At 35.7% G+C, this 27,948-nt stretch overlaps 1 protein-coding gene across 8 annotated transcripts in view; it reads right to left on the reverse strand.

Moving 5' to 3' along the window:
- Positions 1–27,948, reverse strand: part of PCNX1 (pecanex 1) — an 88,768-nt gene that overhangs the window by 15,956 nt on the left and 44,864 nt on the right. For 5 of the 8 annotated variants that reach the window (XM_032689942.1, XM_032689935.1, XM_032689937.1 and 2 more), the window contains 21 exons: positions 26,538–26,595; positions 24,213–24,430; positions 22,974–23,127; positions 22,288–22,320; positions 21,057–21,228; positions 17,486–17,596; positions 16,903–16,994; positions 15,525–15,634; positions 13,693–13,798; positions 11,848–11,940; positions 10,471–10,621; positions 8,974–9,115; positions 7,394–7,571; positions 6,889–6,997; positions 6,140–6,269; positions 5,064–5,122; positions 4,705–4,920; positions 4,057–4,310; positions 2,891–3,121; positions 1,414–1,514; positions 23–173 (listed from right to left, as the gene is read on the reverse strand). In XM_032689942.1, coding sequence (XP_032545833.1) covers positions 23–173; positions 1,414–1,514; positions 2,891–3,121; positions 4,057–4,310; positions 4,705–4,920; positions 5,064–5,122; positions 6,140–6,269; positions 6,889–6,997; positions 7,394–7,571; positions 8,974–9,115; positions 10,471–10,621; positions 11,848–11,940; positions 13,693–13,798; positions 15,525–15,634; positions 16,903–16,994; positions 17,486–17,596; positions 21,057–21,228; positions 22,288–22,320; positions 22,974–23,127; positions 24,213–24,430; positions 26,538–26,595 — 2,869 coding nt within the window. The remainder of the gene's footprint in view (positions 1–22; positions 174–1,413; positions 1,515–2,890; positions 3,122–4,056; positions 4,311–4,704; positions 4,921–5,063; positions 5,123–6,139; positions 6,270–6,888; positions 6,998–7,393; positions 7,572–8,973; positions 9,116–10,470; positions 10,622–11,847; positions 11,941–13,692; positions 13,799–15,524; positions 15,635–16,902; positions 16,995–17,485; positions 17,597–21,056; positions 21,229–22,287; positions 22,321–22,973; positions 23,128–24,212; positions 24,431–26,537; positions 26,596–27,948) is intronic. The other 3 variants (XM_032689936.1, XM_032689938.1, XM_032689940.1) reach the window with 1 other exon arrangement.

Consider the following 27,948-nt stretch of genomic DNA (forward strand, 5'->3'; position numbering starts at 1 on the left):
ATCTTTCTGTGTAATCTCTTACCTGATGTAACTTAAGTGACATCCGAATTCCAGGAACCACTACTTTCCTCAGCAATTCCATGTCAGCAAAGATCCATTCATCTCTAATCGAAGATATACGGAAGTCACCCTTAAACAGGGCATGCAGGCCATACAAGAAGGATTCCAGATTACTGTTGAGGGGAAAACATAATGAAGAAAACAGCCCAGATATTAACAGAAATACAAGCATATCCACAGTTATCATCACTGAAAAGAACAGAAAATATTGAGCTGTACAGAAGGGCACACAATTCCTCTCCATAAAGATAAGCTACAGAATAAGACAGGGAGAAGAGAACATGAGCAAATATGTGCATATAAACAAAACCTGGACATCAGATGTCTACATGCTCTGAACAGGTAATGAACAAGCCATACGCAACAGACTGTTTACATGGACTAAAAGAAACAGGAACACCATAAGGATTGCCTGACTTCATGTTGAAGATTTTAAAAGAGAAAACTTTTCAAGGTATATAACATATTGGAGGATATGTAACTTCAGTTGTGCATGCTTCAGTACAAAGTAAAAATCTTGTCAACTTTTCATGTTTAAAGGCATTGTTTTCAATTACTAACTAAAGAGTAAAAAATCAAATATGCACTGATCACTCTTGCAACTGCATATTTGCAAGACTTTCAGGAGGCAATTGGTGGGTACTTAGAAGAATTAGTCAACAGTTGCCCTAAAAGTGAAGTAGAACAATCAGCACCCAGCTGACCAACAGCGCCTGCATCTGATTATGCTTTTTATTTTCTTTTTAAACCACCATCTTGTGATTTCCTGAAACATTTAACTATATTTTACATTGGATTTCTAGAGCTGAAGCTGTCAGTCTGCAAGAAAGAGGTTGCCATATCACAACAGAGTTGAGGTGAAGGAGAGTTGTACAAAACACAACTGCTTGCCACAGAGCCAGCTAAACTGTGAAACTTATCATAACAGTCTGATCTAACATCCACCAAGATATGAGTTCTCCATTTTAAGAAACTTCCCTCTTCTTCCCCTTATTTCCATATAGGGCACCTACTTGGTGCAGGAAATGGAGCTTACTTTTAGAACTTAATCCGCTCTTGGCTTTTTTTTCCCCATCAGTTATAACTGGTCCTTACCCATACCAGAATTCTCATCTTGCATTAGTTCAATAAGACAAGATGCTCAGATTCAAGTTCTCCCTCGTTTGCTTTTCTTTGGTTATGTTTCATTGGCTGTTGTAATGAAGACAAGTTACACAGCAAATCTGTCCAGTTTAAGGGAAGACAACATTAATTATCCATTTCTTTTATGAAAAGGAACTCATCCTAACACCTAATCTAGGAACTCAGAGGGATTTTGAGGATGGGAAGCTTACAACAACAGTATTTTATTACCTAGACATATGATGTGAAGCTGTTCCCAATGCTCTCCGCCCCAGAACACACAGTCCATAACACAATGTCACTAGGGGTGAGTCTTTACTTGAATCCAGTGGCTTATAATAACAAAAGAGAAAATAGTAAGTCAGGTGAATGGAGTAAGGAAATCACCACTGAAAAAGACAATTCTGCCAGAAGGAGTAAAAGACCCAAACGTGTAATGGTTCACAAACTCAAGTGTGCATAGGTACCCACTGCACCAGTTACTCTTAAAAAACCAATTCTGTTTGAAACTCTGACCAAGAGTTTTGCAAGTACGTAAGACTACTTGTAAAGGCAAACACACATACACTATTATTTGAAAGAAGACAAACTGTAAGCTGAACAGATGTATGGTACATTCCTCATGGATACTGTGTTATCTTGTAAGCAAACTGTTGATTAGCAAAATTATGGGGTTTAGACAAAAATATTTTTACTGAATACAGTGGATTCTAACTGACTAGGACTATTTAATTCTGATTTAACCAAAAACTTCCCTGGACTACAGTTTTAGTCTGGAAAAACTTGCCCTCAGTTCAAAGCCAGTAGTAGCTGTACAGTGTATATTATGCCCTAGAAAATGGCATCATTAAATTAAATGATTAAATCTCATTTTCAATACATACACAAAATCTCTCATGACTTGAATGGAAACAATTTCCTTTGGCTGTTGTTTGTCATTTGACCACAGGACACTAAGTCTTACACCTGTGAAAATGGGCTTCTTACTGATCTTTTACCTCCAAAGCAAAACTGAACTCTTAAGTCTTGGATCCTTCGTTAAACACCTAAATTCCAATTGTATTCCTGTCTCTTTAAGATCAATTAATTTCTGCTTATTCTCAAAAGGCAACACTAATTAGACTAGACCACACACAGTTATTTTGTAAACAGTAAGAAGTCAAGGCATTCCTCTACAACCATACTTCTATTTAAAAGGTGGAAAGATTTTGGAGAGAAGAAAAGGTTGAATATAGGATGATAATTTTCACAAGCCAACAACTCCAGCGGTCCAAAGTAAAACAGTACAGTATGATCAATGAGAAAGAAGCAGTCAGTCTTATAAACTGGTAACAGGTATTTGGGGTTTTATGGGGTTTTGTTTTGCTTTGGCACTTTTTTGTTTAAGTTAGGCTTGATTTGTGAACACTGACTTCTAAGCATAAAACATCAATTCTGTAAGCATACTGTTTTGTATGTAGATAAATGCCTAAGATTCAACTGATTCATCTGAGCTGGCAAACAAAATTCATTAACTGGTTACACCATAAGTTACTTACAGAATTTATTAAATTCTCAAACGTAGAAGACCAAAACCATTTCAATGAAAATTGGATTATACATATTTATTTTAAAAATCAGCATTGAACCAGCCAGTAAGTCAAGCCAATGGGAAAAAAAGAGACCATCCCAGAATAGTGAATGGCTTTCCTCACATGTCCATACTTACCTTTTCTCTTCGAGAGCAGCAATATTCTATCCAGTTCAAATATATCATACAGAAGCTCTCTCTTGAGATCCCTGCCAGACGATGGTCATAATCCTCATCAATATTGGGGTTAAACGTTGGGTCTACATCAACATAATTGCGGTCTGTGCACAACCGCAGACCTTCCTGCATTGTCTCGTTAGCTAACCATTCCTCTAGCTTGGGGGATGTCGTGACATAATAGATGATTCCCTGAAACAGTAGTAGTTAAGAATATGAGTCATTGCAATTAAAAAACCCAGTCAGTAATCTTGATTGTTTCAAATTATTTGCATTATTTTCCTGGCAACAAACAAAACTGACATACAGTAGTATTTATTTAGCTCACAGGTGCAACATATTTGCACAGAAAATACAGGTGGTATACAGGAGTATTTTTCAAAGATTGTCAAGATTTCTGAAGCCTACACTGAAGAAATAAGGAAAGGAAAAGAGGATGGGACAGGACTGGCACTACAATTTTTGCAGAAGACAGAAATTTTTACCTAGTTAACATGAAGGATTAGATATTAAATTTCTAAAGAACTCTAAATAAAATAGTGCTAAAACACAAAACATTTTAAGACCCTTGTGCTGCGGAACACAACAACTTGTGTGTGTATGAGAGTAAGTATCTTGGAAATATTTTAACCTGAAAATTTTCAGCTCTCTGAAAGAGAGTAGCTTATGAAAGATCTCAATTAGTACACTGATTATCTGAAGGGATCTGAGGTCTGGAGTCCTCTTACAACTGCAGGCCAGGACTTTCTTCCTTTTTTAAGACTCAAAGATGGGTTTGGACAGCTTATAAGGACTGAAGAGCCTGGCTTTCCCTAAGAGAAACAGACTATTTAACCTTTCATTTACAACACAGCTATTATATTTGGGTTATAGTTTTCAAGTTTCTATTCCAGCTTCAGCTAGGAATTATCCTCTCTCTGATCTAGACTACAGGGTCGTTGTCCTACTCATGCACCATCTGACTCACCATCAGTATAACAAACCCTGTCCTCCTTTAAAGAAGGTGTTCATACATCTCTAATTATCATCACATTCTATGATCCTCATATGACAGACATGAGAAGTTCAAGACATTAAGCAGTTTCCAGCCTATTTTCCCCTGAGGGTCATACTGATCTGAATCGTACCTTCACATAGTAAGTAGTGAGAATTTTCCGGAGATCAAAGACTTGAAGCATGGAAGCTGCACTGTTGTCAGTGATGCTGTAACCCTCCAGAACATACTTTGTCACAAGCACTTCCCAAGCCAGCCAACGCTGCCCAAAGGCAGCATTAAAGGAAAGCATGTGAGGAAGGTGGCCTGGTTCACAGCAACAAAAACCTTCATCTTCCTCTACACCTTCAGTGATGGCCTCTACCTCTCGTTGCTGACAGTAAGTTCCTTAGGAGAAAACAGAGAAAAGAATAAAGCACTGAAAGCTTTGTATGATTGCTTTAATGTGAACTTGTGTTTAAGAGTTTAAAATTCAACCCATTTCCAATTACATTTTTTAACACTAAGTGAACTATCTGCCAATGAACACAAAAGATTTGGATAGCTTAATTTATCACTCTAGGATCACATCTGACTTGAGTTTCTCTGAGAAGTAACTATGGCAGGCATGTTGTACTAAAATGGAAAGACAAACTTTGTATCAAGTGATAGGAGCATTAAGAGGCCCTGCAGCCCATTTTCAAAGAAATTAATTTACAGGATGGAACTGAAAATTACTTTTGTTTCTAAAGAAGAAGACAACTTTTTAGTACAGACAGTTAAGGAAGTGTAAGACACTCACCTCTGAATTCAAGCCCCCTCAGCTGGAAGGTGACCAAGCCATTTCCTATCTCTATAAGGTGTACTAGTGCATTGAGGTAGTCAGAGGCTAGGATGAAGCAGTCCCCAGTACTATAGTTTCCCCAGCGACCCAACAACAAGTCTCCACATAAGCTGTGCTGAAGGGAACGGGTTAAATGTTCATAGAAGATAGAATTCAGGTTGTTATCATCTGAACCTGCAGGAAGATTCAATTTGGGTTATCTGAATCTGTAGAAAAACATCAAGCTTGAATGTCAATTATCACTTCACACTGAACCCTGAAAAACTAACCCCAAAAAAACTCCAAATCAACCACCAAAATCAGACTAGGAAAGCTACCTGGATTCCGATCAAGCTGCGAAGCCAGTCTAGTATTTGAATGATCCACACGCTTCGTGCTGAAAAGAATAAAATAAAGCATAATTAATACAAAATATATTACTGTAAGAAAATCTAAGGAAAGAAACTACTAATATAAAATCTGTTAAAGAATATTCCCACTGAAATAGTTTCAAAAAGTTATTTTAAAATAATTTTATATGCAAATTTTTTGCTCTTCTCATATATAAAAGTATTTTCTGCTTGTGATAGCATTGTAGTACTTAATAAATTTTGTCCACAGCAGATAGCCATAGAATAATCTTTAACTTTAGATTTAAGTGCATATATTTTCTTAGATAGATATAAAGCTTTAGGCGTGAGAAATAAACTTTAAAACAATTAAATTAGCACAGATAACATTCCAGTAGACTTTACTGAAAGAGCAATTTCATTGTCTGAAGTTACAACCATAACTCTTTAATCTAAGATTTGGAACACTGTATTTAAACTGTTCTAATGTTATAAGGGAAATAATAACTACCAGAAATATCCACTCATCTTGCCCTATACTGCTACTCTATCAACACTAGTGAACTTCAGAGAAATAAAACAAAAGGAGGTATAACCTGAAATGAAGATTCTTTTACTACTGATCCCACCTTGATCAAAAAATATTTACTTTAAAAGATTTTTATATTGAGTTTAGGCAGTTTTGCTGTAAGCTAAGCAATAATGAACACAGGTAAAATACACTTATGAACTGCTCCTCCAAACCTTTTTATACATAAATCCACTACCTGATTAAAACTGCATTTCACAATAACATAATTTTTATGTTTAAAAATCACCAGGATAGCATACATCTAAGTAGACATTATTTCAAGCAGCTGAAGCTTGAAACGTTCCTAATGCAAAAACCAGCTACTACAGTATTTCAGAAATAAGTTAATTGAAAGCTTTCAGTACTATACACTAGTGTTGTCTGAGGAAAAACATAGCAGAATAGCCAACAAAACCACAAAACCAACACATTTCGACATATTTACATGATTAAAAACAAATGTCACAAACTTTAAAGATCTGATTTCACCTACTTGTAATCTCTTTCCCAGAATTTGACAGGCCTGGCATATGAAGTGATGAATATTGCACTTCCCAGAAAAGGATTCAGTGGAGTAGAGAAGAAAGCTGACACAGCTGCTTGGACAAACAACATGGCAGAATCTGTAGGATAAGAGAATTAAGGAAAGCAAAGCAAAAACTATGGGGTTTTTTAAGCTCCTGGAATATTATCCGATATAGACAGCAACACCAATTAAGAACAAAACAAGATCTCTACAAATTTCTATGCAGCAAAGTGCCTTTGCAGTATCTCCACCAATTAGGAGATTATTTTTGTTTTTAAAAACTGAAATAGATGAGAATTTGGTGCTAGACATGGTAGTCATTCAAAAATTCTATCCAGCATACTAACTGAACAGTCCATTCCGACAGGTCTACAGAAATTTAAAATGCAAAAGTCAAGAACTAAAACCATAGTGACTCTCATAAAAGGGAATGACTGTGAGAAGAAAAGCTGTGTCATTTTCAGAATGGATTCTGCTCCGTCCTTCTGTCATGCCAGCATTCTTTCATGCCAGCATTCTATTCCTACTTTATCTGCTACTGTATCATTATAGCACTGTAACAAGGCAGAAAGTGTGCACAGTTTTTTCATAAATGCTCACTAGACAAGCCTGTTCCTTCAGTAGGTTTACCCAATAATACATAATCCATTATAACACATTATTCAGAAGTTATAAATACACAACTTCAGGAGAAAGCCTGCATTTTCAAAGGATACGTGGCACAGCAAAGGGCTGGGCAAAAGCATGGAAGGCAGATCCCCAGGTGATCTGCCATGGAGCAATGTAGGTATATACAAATCTCAATTTATAAAAGAGTTCCCAAAGCTACAGGAAAAAAAAAGAGAAAAACAATTCAGCAATTTAGCCAAGAATCAATATGCTTTGCAGTACACAAACATCCTGAGGAATTTACTGGTCATCCTAGAGTTCTTACTGGTTCTACCAGAAGCCTTCAGACTTAGGAAAGGGATATAATTACAAAAGCAAGTAACATAATATGTTTCATTGTTCTACTAACAGAAACTCAGGAGATGTTTAGAAAGTTAAATATGGTTTCTCAAGCAAACAAAAATGCTTTGGCAAGGAGAAGTCTTAGCTGCCTTACAGCATATTAATTACAGTACAAGTAAGACTGAGGATCTGCAAGATTACCTATCAGCTAGGACTATCTGTTTTCCTTTTTGGATAACCTGAAACACCTAGGAATAGAGTTGAAGTTACCTTGCTGAAGAGTATGGACATGAAGAAGAGATCTAGCAGCATGGTCTCAGTAAAACTTTTGTAATCAAAAGTAAAGAAGAGCACTGTGAAAATAACAGTGACATACTGGCACGTTGGGCTACTGAATGATGAACGCAGTAACTTCAAGCCAGCTATTGTGATCATTAAAGCACCCAACCTGTGTAAGAAATTCACACAAAACAGTTACTATCTGCTGTCCAAAAGGGGTTTAAAGACCACATAAGTTGTTGCTGTCATGAAATGCCAATCTCTTCAAACTCAAGTTTGCTTTTGGAACTGGGGGGTTGTTGGTTTGTTGGCTTTTTAAAAGACAACTTTGGATTCGGGCTTTTTTTAAAGAGGTTACTAAGTCTTTTTATCAGTATTCTCAAGTCCATCAATGTTCCGAGGATGAGCATTATTTGTAAGAGTACCACTAGCAAAAAAAAAATTAAGAGATGAAATATCCTTGTATTCTGAAGAGAAATTTGGTCTTTAATTTAGGTTATGAATACTGAAATGCAAAAATGCTACATTAATCATCAAGAGAACGTTAATGAACACTGAGTTATAATTTCCTGCATGACTCTACTACTAGTAGCTCTACTACTAGTAGTAAAAACTACTGCTCTAGTTTTTATTGGGGGAACTGCAATTTCATTCTTTTTCGAGATAGTAACTGACAGATCAAAGGGTTATAAAAATTAAGTTAGAGTAATATAATGGCAATATTCCTCCCAAAGGTCTTGTAGTGACAGCTATAATGAATCCAAGGTAAGAACTTATTAGATATAGGGATTAAAATTAAAAAAACCAACCCTCCACCCTCTCCCAAAAAAATCTAATATTCAGTCCCCCACCTTCCCACAATCCATATTCCATTTTATTTCAAGATTCATGTTCTCTTTTGTTCTAACTCAACAGAACTTCAAATACAAAAAAGCCACCTGGTTACTGTTTCTTGAAGGCTAAAAATTGCAGGGCCTATTACTGAACTCTCATTTGCTGAAACAGTCAGATATAGTGCTCAAGGGATTATAACAAAGGCTCAATTTAAGAAGTGGTGTGCAATTCCATCCGGATATGGATTATACTTAGGGGCTAGAAGGCCTGGGGAATTCCTTGATGAGAGACAAAAGCTGTAGAGGGGCTGTAAGCTGGCACACCAACTTGGGGAACAAGTCTGAAATTTACACCTGATAAAATACCAGAACAAATCACCACTATCTTGAGCTTGAGTCTGGATAATCATATTACAGACTCTGAAGATAAACACAGAAACTCTGTTATCACACTATTAGGTAACTCTACAACCTGCAATCTTTACAGTATGTACTATGAATTGAATGATTTATCTTTGTGGGTATTTTTAGTTTAATACTGTAATACTCGGTTCAGTTTAAGTCAGCAAGGTGACTTGGCTTTATAAGGGCTTTTACATAAAGAAAAGCTTTATTTATTCCTTGCCTTAGTCTTAAGACAATAGCATTAACTGTCTTCCCATTGAGACCAGAACTCACTATTTAATTTTCCACCACAGCAGACATACTCAAGATTACTTGATCTCCTTTTCTACTTACTCAGTATCCAGTTTCTTTGGACTAGCAATATTCTTAGCGCTGCTACTAAGCTCATTGAGGACTATGAGTGGATAGATAACATTCTTCTCTACAAAAAGGAGCCAAATGTGAAGTTTCTCAAACCACATAACATGCGCAGCATCTATCAAGATACATTAAAAAGAAAAAATCAGATAGCACTGTCAAATCACATTCTAACAGAATGAAGACTCTTGATCCAAATAGTTTGTGGAGCCAAACATTAACTGTATTCTCACACCAGATTTTCGCAGTTTTATTTAACCAAAAAAAAGAGAAGAGTTTTTGCACTGTTCATATAACAATAGAACAGTTCACAACCTACTTGCTTACTGCACATGGAAGGAAACAAACTGGGTTGCCACCTTTTCAATGATTTCAACATTGCTACTGATGAAGTTGTTTGACATTATGTACTTTAACTCATGTAAAAGGATGGTTTTCCAACTATATTCAATCTGAAAGACTTTTGGTTTACAACTCTGCAATACAGAAGAGCCTACATAATCTGTCAACACAAATGTCTGTGACTTGAGAACTTCTTTTAAACTTCAAGAATTGCAAAGTACGTTTCAAGTTAATGCAAATTAAAATAAGAAAATGTATTCTACAATATAGCGTAGAAGAACCTATGTCAAAAGTTATGTTAAACATTGATGCATATATTGATGCATACATAAAGGGTTAAGGCATACTTGAAAAGAGGCTATGAACGACTGCACATGTCTACAAGAACCCCAGCAAGAACTGAAGCTCCTTTTCTACAACAGAAGTCATAAGGACTATTAGTCAGTGACATGGCATGAATTCTTTAAGTTACAGGGACCAAACTGGAAAATGCTACAAACTCACATTTAACATTACTGGCTATGACTTCCATTTTTCCTGAAAACACTACCACATCTGGAAATACTTAAGCCACGTATCAGGAAAAGGGCACCAACTATAGCTTCTCTAGTTTTATAGATTAAAAATTTAAGGCATACAATAGCCCTTTTCACTTCTTCCAAATAAAGTTCAACATCATACTACAATGGCTATTCATATTTATCTTTACATCCAGTCACTGGAAAGAAATCCCACAATTTAGTCATCAATGAAAAGACCACACTGCATTGCTGCTACAAAGTTTGAAAGTTTGTGAATCAATTCTGATAATTCTCTTCTTCTGAGGAAATACCTAATGAAACACAGTCAATCTTTATGAAAAATTCTTGAAGCAATAATTAACACAAACTTGGTCACTTAAGATTCTGAAGACTGTGTTTTAGTGGAACTGCTCTGGGATAATGTTAGCACATGTATTACCATCATCAGCTAAGAGATACATAAAACGTCATGGAACTGAGAAAGTAAGACATTTATAGATTAGATATAATTAAAAACTCTGGTGGTAAGAGTAATAAAGAGAAGAAATTAAGTTTATTAAAAGGTCAGCAACTACAGCAAGTTCAGTAAAGTGTTATGAATGATACTTACTTCGGACTTCAAACTGATGGTATTCCTTGGTTTTCAGCAGCGGGTGAGAAAAGCAATGCCAAGGAAGTTGCTTTCGGAGTTGAGGCAGAACATAATGGGTCACAAAGCCCACCGTACCCACCAATGCATAAAGAACATAACTTAAAATAGGCTAAAAAAAAACAATTGAAGAAATTAAGGTTTGTTTTTTATAAACAAAGTAATACACTAACAACGTAATACTTTTTCCAGCATCTAGGCAAGTGCTCCTGTAACACTAAGTTGGGAATTTATTTATTCATGGAAGACTGTACTACTAACTTTAAGATAAAACAAGAAAACCTGCAAGAAAAAAACTCTGTATCTAGCAAACTTTCATTGAGTTGAAATGTATTTTAAAGTAAAAATAGTACACCAATCTTCTTTCATAGTCCATTGCTTCTGACCCATATGCATTTCATTTTAAAAAGGTATTATTCTCTAAAGGCTGAACCCAATTTACATTTCCGTCTGCTGGATAAAAGGAGGTATAAGCATAAGCAAAAACAAATCATTAATTTCATATTCTCCTGAGAAAGTAAGAAGCCTCCCACAAGACCAAACCCTTCCACAGAAGTCACAAAATACTGCAATATTAACATGGTATGAAGGCTGGATTTCACAGTAATGCTTTCCATACATTAAAACTTTCTCAAAATTTCTAGATAAGTGATAGAAAAATTAGGATTGCATTGTCTTGTCATAAGCTCTTTCTGAATTCAGTGAAGCCTAAGTCTATTGAACTATACAACTGGTGAAAAACATGCAGCCAATTTTCTCAAACATGGGGGAATGCAACATTCCAGAGGAGTACTGAAATTCAACCATACAATAGAAGTTCCTTAGAAAACACAAGTACACCTGCTTAAATAGGGCACCTGACCTGAAAACATGCAGCTACCTAAATATATATGCTTTTTAAAATTAGTTTTTAACTTTAGGTAGTAGGAGGAGTATAAAATCATAAAAGAAATTTTCATTTGCCTGACATAAAGCTGTTCATAACCTAATCAATGCTTCCATTACAGGAATACCAAAATAAGAAACTCAGTAACTGCAGCTCTTTAGGTAAATGTTTAATTTAAATTCAAGCACAGGATCTAGTCCCATGTCATCATCAAGTAGGAGTCACATATGACATTAGTTAGTCCAGAATATAAGCAGAAACTAGGAAAGAACAGGGGAAGATGACTTTTTGAGCACATAAAAGTGAAGAACTTCAGTCATGTACTTATCACACTATATATTTAAAGACCATCTAAAACTAGTCAGGAGACTCAGTGGACTATCAAAATGAGCTTTATATCACAAAGTATTTGGATACAGAAGGCAAATAGAAGACATGAAGCAATACCTTACCTGTAAAACTGTAAATACTGTACTGACGTGAATTGCAAAATAGAGTACACCAATGACTATACACACAATCAGGTCAGACTGCAATCGTTCACTCTGCAGAGTCAAAATAAAACAATTTTAGAAAATATCAGCTTTAGTTGTCCTCTTAGAATCACTAAAGTTGGAAAAGACCTCCAAGATCATCAAGTCCAACCTTTAAATACCTCGTTAACATACATACACAGTAACACTGAAATTGATTAGAGATTTTCAAATTATGCCAGTGTTAATTACTTCCATTGAAGTTATCAGAAATTTCACAGGACAAATCTTACAGCTAAGAGCGTGAGTTTAACTAAGTTAGGTGCACATCAATAGCAGGGAAGGACAAATCAATACACCCAACATATTCTCTCTCTCCTTCTGGACCGTGAGGGGGTGTAATGATTGCCCCCCATAAAGCAACGATGAAAGAGATGGAAGGGACAATCAAAATTCCCCTTTATGATCTAAGAATTGCTTAAATCATGGGGCAATTAAGAGCTCTGGAAGAGTGCTGCCTTGGCAGAGCTATCAACCAGGGAAAACAATGAGGCTTTAACCCTTTATCCCCTCCCTTTCAGAAGGGTAAAGGATAGCTTTGGAATCCTTTGGAATGAGTTTGAATTTTCCATTACCTCTTAAAAACTGAAAACAAATCGTTGATAATAAGCAAAAAAAATAAAATTAGTAATGCCAGAGTCAGCCACAAGGGGGCAATATGTACTTATGGCAACTCTGCTATTTACAGCCCAGAAAATCATTGAAGGATTAACTACTCCAAAATTGGACAAATAATTACACAGAGCAACTACTGCTGCAAAGTTTTAACTTCCTGCGCTACAACTTACTTTTTTTTTAAATCAATTAGTCCTGACTTCAAAAATCACTGAAAAAAAGACTAGAATCAAAATCCTCAGCTCCCCTGCCCCCTTGGAGACTAAAACCAGTTTGAGAGCTAAAGAGGAGCTTGCAGCTCCTGTCAGTCTCTACTGTAGAACTGCAGTTTCTCTGCTCTAAATATTTATTTGCAGTTTCCAAATGCTGCACCTCATCATGTCTGTGCCTGTTGTATTACGAGAAACCCAGTTAAACTGTTCCTCCCCTACAGCCAAGCCCTACACAAAGCTAAGTGATTGTTCAACCTTCTTTTGTACAAATTAAACATACTAAGCTTCTTAAGTCTTTTATTTATTGCTACACTGTGTGAAAAAGGATAATGTTTAAATATTATTTCTATAAATACTTGGAGTGAATTGGTACTAAAATTTCAAAGTATGAGTCTAAGTAAATGGCACAGGTTACATCTGCCCCCAAAGAAATCAAACAACAAAACAACCGAAAACATTCAAAGCAAACCATAGAAAGCCCCACAACACTTTCCACCGTTTTTATTTTCCACTTCTGGAATAGCAAGCACAAAGCTCTTCCTCACATTATTAGAAATACTGGGTTAATATAGTTCTTGCCACAATTAACTCTTCTCCATTAACTCCTGCACAAAACTCAAGTATCATTTATTAATATTGATGAGCTCGAAGAAAATCCTCAATGATACTTCACTGAATTCATACTAGGGAATTCCAATTCTCTCATGCCTACTTCTAAATAACTTAAAATTGCAATATGAGCATTATACTCTTCTTATAGCACATCGGTTCACCTGCAGAGTTCAAGGAAATGCTCTGATATCCATCTAATAATCAGCACCATGGTGACAAGCGTGAGCTAAGCAAGACCCAGACTGATGCTATACAAACCAACATAAAGCAAATGCTTTAAATATAATAAAAAAAAAAAAATACCAAAACTAAAAAGTCTACTTACCACAGAATTTCTAAGCTTCTCAGGTAAAGGATCTTTTACTTCAGACAGAGGATCCTCAGGGTTTTTGTCTTCAGAATTAGGAAAAAATTTTGATTGCACTAAAGAGCTTAAGGGAAACCAAAAAAAAAAAAACAAACCACTGAAAAGCATGCATTGTTCAATGTGGTTTTAGAAGAATAATGGAGTCAGAAGTTCTATTACAAGCTGATCACAACAAAAATTAATTCTGGCATATTAATGCTTTCACATAGCTGAGCAAACTTACAGACATCTCATCTTCACAAAAGAATTAGTTCTCTTGCACAGAATGTGCACCATTGAAGAACAAGCAGCCAAATGTTCAAATAGCAGTTTCAGTAGAAGCAACAGCACTAACTGCACAAAAACTGAATTTTAAGTGAAGTTCTCAGCAGTCACGAAACAAAATTTGAATTCATAAATAACCAAACAGAAACGTGCAAAATTTAGAACTGGTCTATTTGTCAATACCAGTCAGAAAACCATTAATTCTTCGGTTTAATTCAAACTTCAACAGCAAAAAAACCAAAAAAATCTATACTACCCTGATTAATCACTCAATTACGCATTCTGACCAAACTACTAAATTCTCAGCAGGCCTTGATGACACTAATGCGCAAAAACTTTACACTTAAGCTTTTAGGAGAGACCATGTGGAGCATTATTAGCCACTACTAATTGTCCCTCGACCCCTCAGTGTGATTTTTCTTACAATACCCTATGTTGTGCAGAAGTATTATTTCATTTTACAGAGAAGGAAGATCACTACTGAACAAGCCCTAGATCTTCAAAGGAAAGTACATATTGCAATCTATTACAGTGCTTAACTAAGCCACATCTGGCTAAACAGGTGAAATCACAGGTCAAACATAAGCATCCAGGATTTAGTACTTGGAAAGAACAAAAGAACAAGTATCTAGGGACAAGGACCACATACCAACTGAGTAAAGCCAACTGAACTAAGAGTAACAAGAGGACAAGGTTTACTGGTCAACCCAAAGATAAGAATTTTCCTCTTGTCTGAACGAATCATTAATCTCCTTGTTCACAGGAGAGTTCTCTCACTATCTGACCCAGGCTACTATTTATCAAATTCATCCAACATTATGGTTACAATTAAGTCCAAGCTGAAGCTCCGCCTAACGCAGCCAGATATGTCGCTGAGCTTCTATTGGCTGTTCTGGGGGAGGTGTTTCTCCTACTGGAACTATTTTGATTTACGTGCATAATTATTAACTGAATCAGAAATACTCTCAGCATTAGATCAATACTCAGGAACAGCAACATGAATACCTGCTTCCCAATGCTAGATGGGAATGCTCATCACCAAAATAGATCCTTATTGTTTTGCATCTGAGATGAAATTATTTGTACAAGTGCTTTGAGCACACATTCAATATAAGAACAGATAAACAAATGAAATGAGAGAAACTGTTCAGAAAAACTCCCTGTGGACTGCAGTTTCAACTAGTGCCCTGAGTACGTCTTTAAATATAGGAAAGATACATGTTGTTCAGCACAAACCCACCAGCAGAAAGATGGCACCTGACTGATATTTTGGAGAACATCAGCAGGCAGCTATATCAGATTTTGGCATGTAAGTGACTTACTAGAAGCCATAAAGAAAGGTTGTTGTTACAGGAGGAACTAGGTGCAAAATCTGAGAATTTCTCTCTAACTACTGAACCAAGAACATACTATTTTGATTAATGTGGGTGACTACAAGTTCCAACAGTACCCATAACTAACATTATTAGTAGTTTTTCCTTGCAGTTTGCTTGTTCCTTGGGAAAGGGATACAAATTATCACTTACAAAAGTACAGAAGGGTCACTACTTTGTCTGCTGAGATGATACGATATTGCCACTAACAAACCACAAAATATGGAGAAGAGAACTGGAATATGCTGCCCATCCCAGGAATCCTGCAGACAGAAATAAAATATTAGTAAAAAGGAGAGAAGTATATACCACTTATCTGACCTACAAGAATTATGTATATCATAGTAAAGAGTATGAAAAATTTAACTACGAAGCCACAAAAATGAACCGCGACTTTTTATACAAAAATATTGCTCAATATTTACCTGTGTCTAACTATAGATCAGGAATTCTAACACAGTGTACATCCCTCAAGCCTACAGCACCTTAATCATTAAACAGTCATCATTTTTCATAACTCTTATGAATTTCCTGCATTCCTCGAGACCACAGGTTCTTAAGACTTACATTTAGTCAATTCTCAATTTTGAAAGTTACAAATGTTTTCACTCAGAATGTAATTTTTCCTAATTTGTTGAATGCAGATTAAACATTGGGTTTATTTTTGTTTTCATGATCTGTATTGGATCTGCAAAACAAGATAGTGATTCTTTGCTAAAGCTTGTTCATCTTAAACAGATGTGTTTACAAAAGGCTAATGAGACAAGTGTACAAATTCACGGAAAGCTAATGATGTTCTGCAGGTGACAGTATCATGGGATTATTTCCTCTAGGAACTTTCCACTCTCTGTGACAGAGGGGAAAAAAGCCAGTCAACTTTAAGTTGGATGGCACACATTTATTTTACAATTAATTGTAAAATAAGCATTTTTGATTACTGACACACCTGATGTGCACAAACAGAACCAACACCACACTACACACTGTTTTCTAACAGAAAGGTATTTCAAGCAAGGAAAACTGGGGTGGAGATAGTGGGTGTTCCCTTTGCTACCTTTCACATAGGCACACATCTTCACTTTGACACTACAAACTATTTTCTGGTTTCTTTTCAGGTAAATATTAATTTGAAGAGACTATTTCACTTTCGCAGCACCAGAAAAAAATACTAACATAAGCCATTTTGAGAGTTAATAAACAATACATGAAGACTCTGCTAGAAACAAGCCACTTCCTTTTTTTCCAAGAATCAGTGTAGAGTGGAACTTACGGTAAATGTCATGTATTTTTAACCAAAAAATAGCCTGTTACTGCAAGCACAAATCATGTACCTTTTAAAAAGCAAAAAAATCTGATTTGTTCCTGCATGGCATCTCCACAATTGACATCACAGCTGAGCAAGTATGGAACCCTAGCAAATCAGACTAATATTTCTAATTCAGTTTCTGCATACTTACATTATCTAATACAGAAGGAAGCAGAGAACAAAACCCAAAACATTAATATATACTGTGCATAAAATTTTGCTCACCTTCAGGGCACCATAGCACAGTCCATACAACAATGCTACTGCCACAATACTACAGATAAAACTGTAAAGTGCTGCAAGCAGGCTTGTGGTAGCTGCATATCACAGAAAAGAAAAAAACATTGTTATGTACTTAGGTCAGAATACAAAATACTTCAGTTTGCTTAAGAAGATATCAGCCCCCTTAATTGCAACATCCCTCTGATGAAAAAAGAATTAACAATCGAACCCTGCGCAACTACTTGTATTTTCCCCTACAAATGATTTTTATAAAAAGCATTTTATGTGGCTTTTTTTACCTCCTCATTTTTTTAACAACATTACCATTGTAATAAAATAGTTAAAAAGTGCACCAGAAACCAGCTGAGGAAGAAGGTATACTTTTTGACATAATTACTAGGACAGGAATTCTATTTCTCAATAGTCAATCAGAAGACCTTAAAACTTTTTAAAAATACAGTTAAGTATTCTGTGTTTAGAGGACAGGAGTACAAATAATGCAATTACTAAGTTTTTTAAGTAGCATACTAATCTTGGCTGCTCCAAGCCTCGTGCTTTTACCGCTGACAGAGAACACAACGCTCACCGTTGCCACCGAAGACATGGATGTCCAGCTGTTCACAGAGATACATCACAAATGTATTCACCTGAGGCAGGAGACCAATGAAGAATACTATAGGGAAACATAGTGTAAACACTACAAAAGAAAAAATAGTTGAAAAAGTGGTGAATATTAAAAATACATCATGATAAGTTCAGTTTAAGTTCTAGAGTAACACACACCATTTAACCCAACATCACCGAAGTACTTCTACTACAATTTCTAAGGAAAATATATATTATGTAACGTTCTCCTTCAGTGACTCAAAACTGACTGAATACACAGATTATATAGACCAACAGTCAGAAGATTTCTTGTACTTTTGTTTTAATTGCCGCAGAAATGGACACAGGCCCATTCAGGTTTTTCATTTTTATTTAACAAAGATCAGCCAGGAGTGTTTACAGACTAGATCTGTAAATTTTCACTCACTGTAAGTGAGGCTTATCTGCCTTAATTGCCTTACAGGAGCAAGCTAACACCAGCCACATTGATGTAAGAGAGGCCAAGCATTCCACCTCTGGGTTTTCTGCTACTAATAATGTTTGACATTTTACTCATTTTCTCACACCACTTCTGAAATTTCTGATCCTAAATGACTCTTATTTTAATGAAAACAGGTCACTGTATGAATCATGAAAACCTCTGCAAATTATAGGACTTCAGAACACAAAGATAAATGAATGTCAGTTAATATTGATACAGAAAATGGTATGTCCCAACCTGTACATACCATTTACCTTCCATTTTAAGGAATAAAAGATGCAAGAATAACAATCTCCTACACAAGTTCAGATATAATTCACATGCAGCAGCATTTCAGAAGTTCTAGGTTCTGAGGGACAGAAGGATCAAATAACGAAAACTGCCCTGGCAGACCAAGTCTGGAAGTTTAGGGAGAACTGTCTATAATCCTATTGACTTGTAGCCTGTGATCAAAAGAAGAAACTGATTTTGAAGTATCCTGTAAAGCATCACAGTCTTAAATTTAAGTTTCTAATTTTATATCTGCAGAATGGTTGGACACTGAAGGAATTAGAAATATCTACGGTCATAGATATTTCTATGAGTGAGATAGATACTGACAATCTGATTTTTTTCCCTATTCAGTGGTAAAGTTAAACAATGTAATTTAAAAACATGTAGGTTCCAGGCTTGGGAAAAACACTGAATTCTGCATTTTTTTACTGATACAAACTAGGAAATAAAAGACTACAGACCAGCTCCTCAGGACCCAAAGAAAATATTTTTTCAGAACTCAAGTCAAAATTTTATCTCAAATAATTACTAAAGGAAGCCTACACAGGAGGTAAATACAATGTTTTGTCACTGATAGGTTAAAAAGCTGTTTCCTGAAGGCCCGTAAATCGCACTATCTTGTGCCCATTGAAAAGAAAGTTACTAGATAGATGGGGAAAACACAATTTTTAGAGTACTCCAGCAAAAAGCTGCTATTTATGAGGTTTTTACAGTCCATAGCATATTTGTTCTGTAATGGGGACCACCTAGGTGAAAACAGAAAATAATTATTATAAATGTGGAGTATATTTAAAGCAATCGATCAAGTCCAATATTTAGGACACAAAAATATAAATTTATGCTAGTCCTCACTTGTCTGTTGGCAAGGATACAGCAATTATGTTGTTTACATTAAGTTTGCTGTGCCCTGCACCTGTGTTGTTCTAGTAGCTATGCCTGGGAACGGGGAAAAAGGCAGCTGAGATTTTTACTTTGTGCTAACAAAGTACGTTTGCTAGCAGCCAGCTTGCTTTGCGATCACAAAGCTTTCTGAACCAGTACTTCAGCAACATTAAGAGTTTCTCCAAAGGCAAGGGGATGCATGTGGGGGGGGGACGTACAGTGTAGGTTTTTATTTTGGTTTGGTTTTTTTTGGGGGAGGGGGGGTGTTTGAGGGGGTGAGGTGTGGGGTTTTTGTTTGTTTGGTGTTTTTTAAGAAGAGTGAGCCATTCTGGCAATCTGATTTTTTATGGGGAGAACTGCTAAGAAACATAAACCACATAAGCTGCTGCAAGATAGCCCAGCAGAAGAGTAAAACGTAAGGATCAAAAACCACTCAGAACTCTTGAACTAGGAGTTTCAAAAGCTAATCCCAAGATGGACATGGCCTGGTGAAGATGCCTCTACATCTTTTAAAACTGGTAAAGACTCTTAAGTACTTGTAAAAAGCAGCTCACTTTCATAATATGACACACTATTAACACATACATTATCTTATGGGGATGGGGGTATACATTACAGCAATGACTCCAGGTAGTAGGAAAGGGAAGAAAATACTTTCAAAATTGACAGAGCATAATCAAGAGAAATTAGGGGAGTTTTATATCTTGAATGAGTCAAAAGTATCTTCTGTCTTAACTTCTTTTTCTATCACAGACACAGAATGAGTATGCCAGTACATAAATAGAGCCAAAGAATCTGTTCAAAAGCACTTTTGAAAGTGTTGGGACAATACTCTGTTCATACATATGTGGCTTCGACATTTTCCCTCCGAACATTTAAATTCACATACACACTTATTAGCAGAAAGTTGAAGGGGGAAAAAGTATAAGGCATGAAATTCAGGATGTTCTTAAAATTAAGTAATAAAAACTAATACACAAAATGCTTAAGTCAATAATTCTTATTAATCAATTAAAATTTTAAAAAACCCACACCAAGTTTTCATTTTTCTTGGACAGAAAACTTTCAGCATGCAGTCATAACATTTAGCTGCTGGAGTCTTTCATGCACAGATACTTGGACACAACTGAAGAGCAACAGAATTCAATATGGATGAATTCTTACAGATTTTGTTACCCCTCCCAAAGTAGTGATTGACAAAAGATCACCCAAATAATTTTTCTCCACTGAAGTAATGTACGAAGTTCCCGTGATAAGATGACTTTCACATGTTTATGTCCTCTCTCTCCTTTTGATGGGCTCTGCCTGAGATTACACAGCTGTTATTATTTTCATAATTTTGTAAGTACAGAGGGGAAAGGATTGTTGGTTTGGGTTTTTTTTATGCTGTTTGGTTTTTGCATTGGGTTGGGGGGGGGTTAAATGCCAGCAGTATTGTGAATGCACTGTGCTGCTCAGAACATAATAAAAGTACCGCATACTGCCCAAAATTGTATTGCTGATAGGCCTGTTCTGAGAAGAGGCACATTAAATAAGATTTAGTCTGTCTAAAATGTGGTTGGTTTTTTTTAAATTGTGTCTGCACAATTTCTACCAAATTGCTAAATACAAATAACCTCATTTACAAGAACTCCTACTTATTTGCTACAAGCTCCTCCAGAGTGAATGTAAGAGTTCAAATCAAAATGGTTCTTTAACTACTGAGCAGCTAGGTCCAAGCAGGGTAACATATCCAGACTCAAGAAGAAAGTTTAGGGATGAGGGCTAAGACACTACATAATGAAAAATATCTGTGACACCACATTAGAGGACATCTCTGCCATTTGCTAGAGCAAATCTATAGAAGGCAGAAGTGTTCCCATTAAGTTCTACTGCTGTGAAGCAAACAATTCAAATCCATGAAAAAGCCACTCACCTATAACTAAGTCCCTGGCTGACAGCAGCAGTAATGGGTTGGTGAAAGCCATTCCATACAACCTGAATCTTGTTGTAGATATGTTTCTGCTGCCATAATCCAACAGCCAAATAAGACCACAACATAAACAGAAATATACAGGCCTACTATAGGCTATGATACGATTGTGACCCTGTTTAAAAAAAAACAAAACACAAAACCACCAACATTTGTTTATTATTAGAAGAAAAAGTAATTTTTACTCTTCTCCTACAGACAGCTTCAGAACCAAAATCACTGTTCATCAACTAATGTACTGTCACCTCAGCATAACCTACAGTTTTCTTCATAAAATCCTTAAAATCCTTGCAGTGATACCAGTCTGTCTTTTTTATGGCTTTGATATAAGAAAGACACAACATTCAGATTAAGTTAGACTAAGCTATATTTACTCTTAGCATAAAATACAACGAAGACTATGTTGCTTGCAGGACTAAATGCTAGAGAAGCTCTGACTAGGCTTTGCAAGCAAGAGAGAATAAATTCATTTTAAAGAAAAAGCAATTAAAGTTTATTACTCAGATACTCCTCCTGCTGGGGGGTGTGGAGGGAATCTCTATTTGTGTGTTTATAAAAACACAATCTCTTACGTAAAATAGTAAGAATTCCTTGCTGCAAAGGAATAATGCTTTTACATATTTTAAGACACACAAGGAATATTTTGTCTTGGCAATCTAGCACATGCACACAGAATATAAACCTATTGTGCAACACTAGCACATGAACATTTCCATGCCCAAACATTAATGCTACTAGAGCATGGCATACTCAGCTTATTATCACGAAAAAATAAAGCAGTGTGCACACTAGGACAGCTGAATGATCTACAAGACTAGAATAGAACATCAAAGCTGTGTCAGTTCTTGCCAGCAGAGCAAATTACAACATTAAGAACACTTCTCAGTATAATTGCTTGAATAATAAAGATTCATCAAAAACCTAACATGGCATGGCTCCAGAGCAAAACCTAGGCTCAAAACAGGGAAGACATGATTTTCTAAATACAAAGAGTATGACAGGGGGGAAACACAGTATCAGTTGCCTTCTCATACACTAAGGCAATTATAAGCCTTTCATGCCTTAGGAGAAGGCACATAAAAGAAATGCCAAAAAGATCAAACCCAAGTGATCAGTTCTCTGTAGAAGCTCTGCATCTGCAAGGTTAGTACAGTAGCACGTGCCCATGACTTACATGTCGAGGGGAAGAAGAATCTGGCTGAACACTCTGAAACCAAAACGGAAAGAGGAAAGTTACCCAATCTACAGATAAGTGTGCTTACCTCCACACATATACAGTTTCTTGACTGAAGTTCTTTTAACAATATCTACAATTAATTTTACAATTGTCAAGCCACACTACTGCCTCTTTTACTGTTTTTTTCAACAGTTATGAACTTTCTAAATCTAATTTCCACCCCAATAGTCTAATCATAAAAAATAAATAATCATTCTTAGATTACAAATAAACCATTAACAATAGTCTAAAAAAATTCAATAATCTGATTAAAAATTTGCTTAGATATAATTGCTTCATATGAATGCATTGAAGTATACCCACTAAAAAAAATAAAACCCCAAAGCAATAAAATTTCAAGTTCTGTTTGTAGGCCGCTTTTAACCAGTGAGAATGTGTTCCTTTTTGGGAAAATAAAAAGTGCATGAGAACAATAAATAACGGGTTGTTTAACAAACATGCAGAACCATTCTAGTGAAATGACCCTGTATTACCATCTATCAAACTTTCCACGAAGCTAAAGTTTACTCATTTCTTTATAAATGATAAACATGCATTTTTCCCTTAAAGCTCTGACTAATCTGCAACACCCAACCAAAGTTATATCTATAGTTCGTAGAAAACAAAGACAGAAATTAAAATACCTTCAACAGCGAGTACTGACAACTGGCTATTACCAGGCAGAACTGGAAGACCCAAATATCCTTGAAAAAGCCCTCTATAAGAAGTACAGAGCCCAGAAATGCAACTAGAATAGCTAGGATGACAGCTAATACATTTTCAAGGATCTCACGATTCCTGTATTAGAGGGAGAAAAAAAAAAAAAGAAAAAAAAGATAGAATTAAAAGCTAACTATGTCTAGAAAAAGCTGCAAGGGAACAGTTAGGGTCAGAAATTAACAAGAGTTATGCTGCTGGTAGCAAAGTAGTTAAGAATAGATTTGAACTTCCACAGACTATACTAGCACACTTGTCTCTCAGCAAAGCTAAGAGCTACCAGGCTTTCAATGACAGCTGAAAGCAATTAGTATCTTACAGAACTGAACTTTAAACAGCAGAAGATAACTTCAGCAGATAATTTCAGAAATAATTCAAATGTTTAACCAGAAGCATGATCTGTAATACAAATCTATATTCAAGGCCCATCCAGGATGATTACAAGCCTGTAAAAAACACAAGCATGACAGCTTATCTGTATATACGCTGTCATTCATGATTTTGTAATGAAGAAACTAAAAATACTCTCACTTGGGTAAGATATGCCAAGTGGAATAAAGATAATTCCCTATGATATTGGTAGTGCTTAGGAACAGAATTAATAGTGTTCCTCTGTAGACCGAATCACTACTCTATTGTTTATTTCAAGGAAGTTCATTACCAAAATATAAATAGTCCACATATTCCAAAAGCTGGTAACCGAAGGTTCACCTTAATTTTATTTCACTAGGTAAATGCAGCAGGGACAACAAGTTACAGTATTAGATGACTTTAGAAAAATGCTTTGAAACAGCAGGCAAATTCTCTCTATTTGCTGAAACACTAAGTGCATGCCAGGTTCCAGACCCTTTCAATTACTTTTTGGACAAAACTATTTCCTAGCTTTAAAGATTAGCAATGAATGTCTCGTTTTGACCATTCAATTATCTTATTGCCCCACTCAGGCAAAATGAGAGTTGGTTTCCTTTCTCCTTTTTTAGGTTGCTTGAGAAAAAAGGAGAGTACCCTTCACTATTTTAGAAAAAATACACTTTGTATTATTCTTTCATCTTTCGGAGTGAAGAAAATACGTATAATTCTCTAAGGATAGGTTTATCTGTATTACAGTTTAGTCAGTATTTTTCAATCTTTGCTCTCCGAGGTCTAGTGACATACAAGGATCTCACCTATCAAATAAAGCCAGAAGAGTTAATCTATCAAAATTGATGCTAATCCAAAGCTTAGGCAGGATCCAAAAGCGGTAGTACTGCTTGACTTTTTGAGCTGCTTCCTCTTGAGGTTGCATGTGGTCCTGAAGGTCAGGGCTCAGGTCAATATCTTGCTGCTCCAGTAGATCTGTATCCATTGTTAGCAGCCTGTTCAACCTGATCTGAGGAAGAGAAAGCTAAAAGAAAGTCAGTATTAACAAAAGCTCATTTTTATTGTATCACTGTAATCTACTGAAAACAGCTCTAAAGAAAATTGCTGGAATACTTAAAGTTTCACTTTTGAGAAGTTATATGTTAAGCACTGCCAGTTCACAGGCTTCTACTTACTTTTCCTCTCCTTATCACAGCACATGAATAGCACTAGCAGCAGTGATAGTTTGCATACAACACAATCATTTGCCATTTTACTACATGCCTTATTTCAAACAAACAAGTCTTCCAAGCACATTATCCCATTTACTCCGAAAACTTCAAATTTGAAGACAAGTAAACTGATACATGAACAGGAATAACATACACTACAAGAATATTCCAATTATTAATTTAAATAAATTACAACACAGTTCTTATAGTCAGCTAACTTGCATGCAAACCCATGCTTAATGGTTCTTTTTGCATGACAAAGCAACATACGCGTGCACCAGCGGTCAAATTCAAACTCACTGAATCCAGAATAGACTCAGAAATGAGCTTAAAAAAGCTCTGCCCTAAGCAGCCAAATACTATTTATGACTGACTGCATCTCTCACTTATTTTGTAGTTTGTCACTCTACAGTACTCCTGAAAAATCGCAGCAATACTAACAACCATAAAGGATATTTAAGGAGAGTACTCAATGTTAAAAAGTTACTACAGTATGTATGTGTCATCCAATTCACTTTAAGTTTCATTAACAGGCCAAGAAACATCTTAATACACTGCCCTTTATTCTTAAATAATATCATAGTTAAAATGTCATTTAATGAAAAAAGTCACAATTGTTTAAGGCAAAGAGTAAAATCTCAATACTCACCTCACCTTTAAGTATCAAAACTATAGGTTTTAGGACTTAAAGGGGTCTTTTGCTACAATTATCTTTAAGTTTAACATTCGATTTCTCTTTTTATAAAATTTTTTTCATTACTCCTTAAATCATCAGTGTATTCTAACTATGCTCAGCCAGCTTTTCCTTCCTAGAAAAACACTAATGACAACAACAAGCAGGAATACTCTTTCTGATGGCATTTCAAAAATACAAAACATACTAGTTAAGATAAGCTATGTCAGAAAATAGGTCCTTTTCTTGACAACTTCTTAAAAACCTAGTTTCTTAAAAGGTAGAATCACTATAACATTCATGGCACTAATAATAAATTTCAGTGGAAATTTCCATTTAGGCACATGGACTAAGCTTTTACAGTCAGGAGTTTGCCTTAAAGAGAATCATTCCCTCCACTGGGACTACACAGGCAAACCAAAAGCACAGGAGAGGTAATGCAGCCTCTTTTCTAAAGGTCACATTTTCAAAGGGGATGGTGGAAAGCAAAGGAAGTTTCTCTAGCAGACACGAGGTTAAGAAGAGCACATTCTTGATCAAAAGTACAGTCAGGCAAATGGAAGTCTCTTGCTCCTCTTACAAATCCTAAAGCTGTATTTCATTTTCCTTCTTGATTAGGTCATTAAGTACTTTGATATACTTTCCTTTGGTTTGCTAACTTAAGAATCATGCACCATTCACATTTTTTTCATGACACAACAATATAAGACTTCAGAGTACAGATATGTCTGGACTTGACAACAATATAAAAGGTTTAAGATCACAAACTACTTGCAATATGAAACATAGTAAGCTTCTGCCCTGTCTTCCCAGTCACTTCTTGCATATCAATTTAAATTTTGTACAGCAGATTTCAATGACAGATTTATAAATTCCCTTCAGGGAAATTATTGAAGTTTCTCTTGGTCAGAACACAATATTTATTCTTTCTGTTGCTTGATAATCTTAGTAATAGACACAAGGAAAACCTGTCCAAGTTGTACACATATCTCTGGAAACCTTTAAAAGGTATCTTAGGAGATCCAATTTCCATGCAATTTTTTTTAATCACTATGCAGAAGGGTTTATTTGTATATATATATATATATGAAGACATTGCAACAATAAATACTTTATCTTCACTTAAATCCAGACAAAATTCCTTCTTAGGAACAAAGAACTACCATATAGAATGGTTAATCAGTGCTATAAAATTGGAAAGTCTTCTGAGTTTTCACATGCTTTAAAAATATATAAGAAAAACTTACTAGATCATGTGGATAAAAGCGAACTGAGGTAGAACTCGATACGTGAGAGTCCGTGTCACTACAAGAACAAGGAAAATACTTCAGATTATATACTACATTTTATTTCAACAGGTTACTTTAATTTTCTAGTGCCCCAAATTAATTTTAAATCCTTGTGAATTTTATTTAAGTATCCTTAAGTTTTTCCTTCCGTTATTTATTATAAGTATAAATAGCCACTTAGTCTCATGTACTGTGGTACCTTCTGTAGCTCTATTAAACCAGGAGACTCTAATCTTATCCGTAATATAATTTTCTCAACACCCAGTCCCTACGTTGCATAACAAGGGCTACAATAATAGTAATGATTCCACTTGAACAAAGATGTTTTATAATCTGATAGCTACTGATATGTAAACACGCATCACAGCTCTAAAGAAGTGCAGAGGCATCTATGTGTTCACATGCAGAGTTTCTGTTAAATCTATACTGTTTTTATCAAGGTCCCAAAACTGCCACAAAGGGTACATACTTAACACAGGTGTACTGAGTACTTAAATTGCTTTTTAAAAACTTAAATTTACACAAACTCAAACCTCTGGTAAGAAGAGCAAAATTACTTTGCAATTTCCATTCATTAGAGATGAGGAGAAATTTCTCTTACTGTATGAGAGTCCATATCCAACCATTGCTTTTTTCCCCCAATTTTGGATAGCTTTTGGATGTTTGTTTTCCATGTAAATCACATGGTTGTAAGAGTTGTATCAAATGTATGCAACTTTCCTTCAGCTCCTTGCCTTAAGATAAAAACATTCTTTGTTATCAATTTTACTTTACTGAAACTCAAGTATTTCTAAAGCTGAGATCTGATTATCTGATGTTTCTTCCATTAGGACATAACAGCAGCCATCAGCAAAGCCTTTGCATTTGGAACATGCAAGCAGTAGAGGCAGGCACTGGCAGCTTTGTGCAAGGAATACAGAACTTTTTGTAGAAGTTCAATTCTACAAAAAGCACTTGCATACTCTCACTAGAACGATTTGAACATGGGAGGTTTTATACTCATTACTCCATAATTCCAAGAGCTATTCCACCTACTCATCATGGGAATTATTGTATTCAGTATGATGCAATAGTGTCAGAGCAGTGCTACAGTGAAGTGGATTGGGGGCAGGCGGGGAGGCAAAGGATGTTTTGGGTTGTTTTTCTTTCTTCTGCCTCCTATCCTTTCATACAAAGAAAGGGCATCTTTCCAGCAGCAGATGAACTTTCCAGTATGTAGCTGGCTATTTCAACTGCAAGTCAAATTTTAACCTCAGGCATGTTAACACTTCCATGTATTGTTTCATGTCATCTATGAACTTGAGAACAAATTTATCAGTTTACAATTGCTTCACATTTGGAAGTTCAACAGCCATTATGGTCAACAGCC

The sequence above is a fragment of the Chiroxiphia lanceolata genome, chromosome 6 (assembly GCF_009829145.1).
Source record: "Chiroxiphia lanceolata isolate bChiLan1 chromosome 6, bChiLan1.pri, whole genome shotgun sequence".
In the NCBI taxonomy this organism is placed as follows: Eukaryota; Metazoa; Chordata; class Aves; order Passeriformes; family Pipridae; genus Chiroxiphia; species Chiroxiphia lanceolata.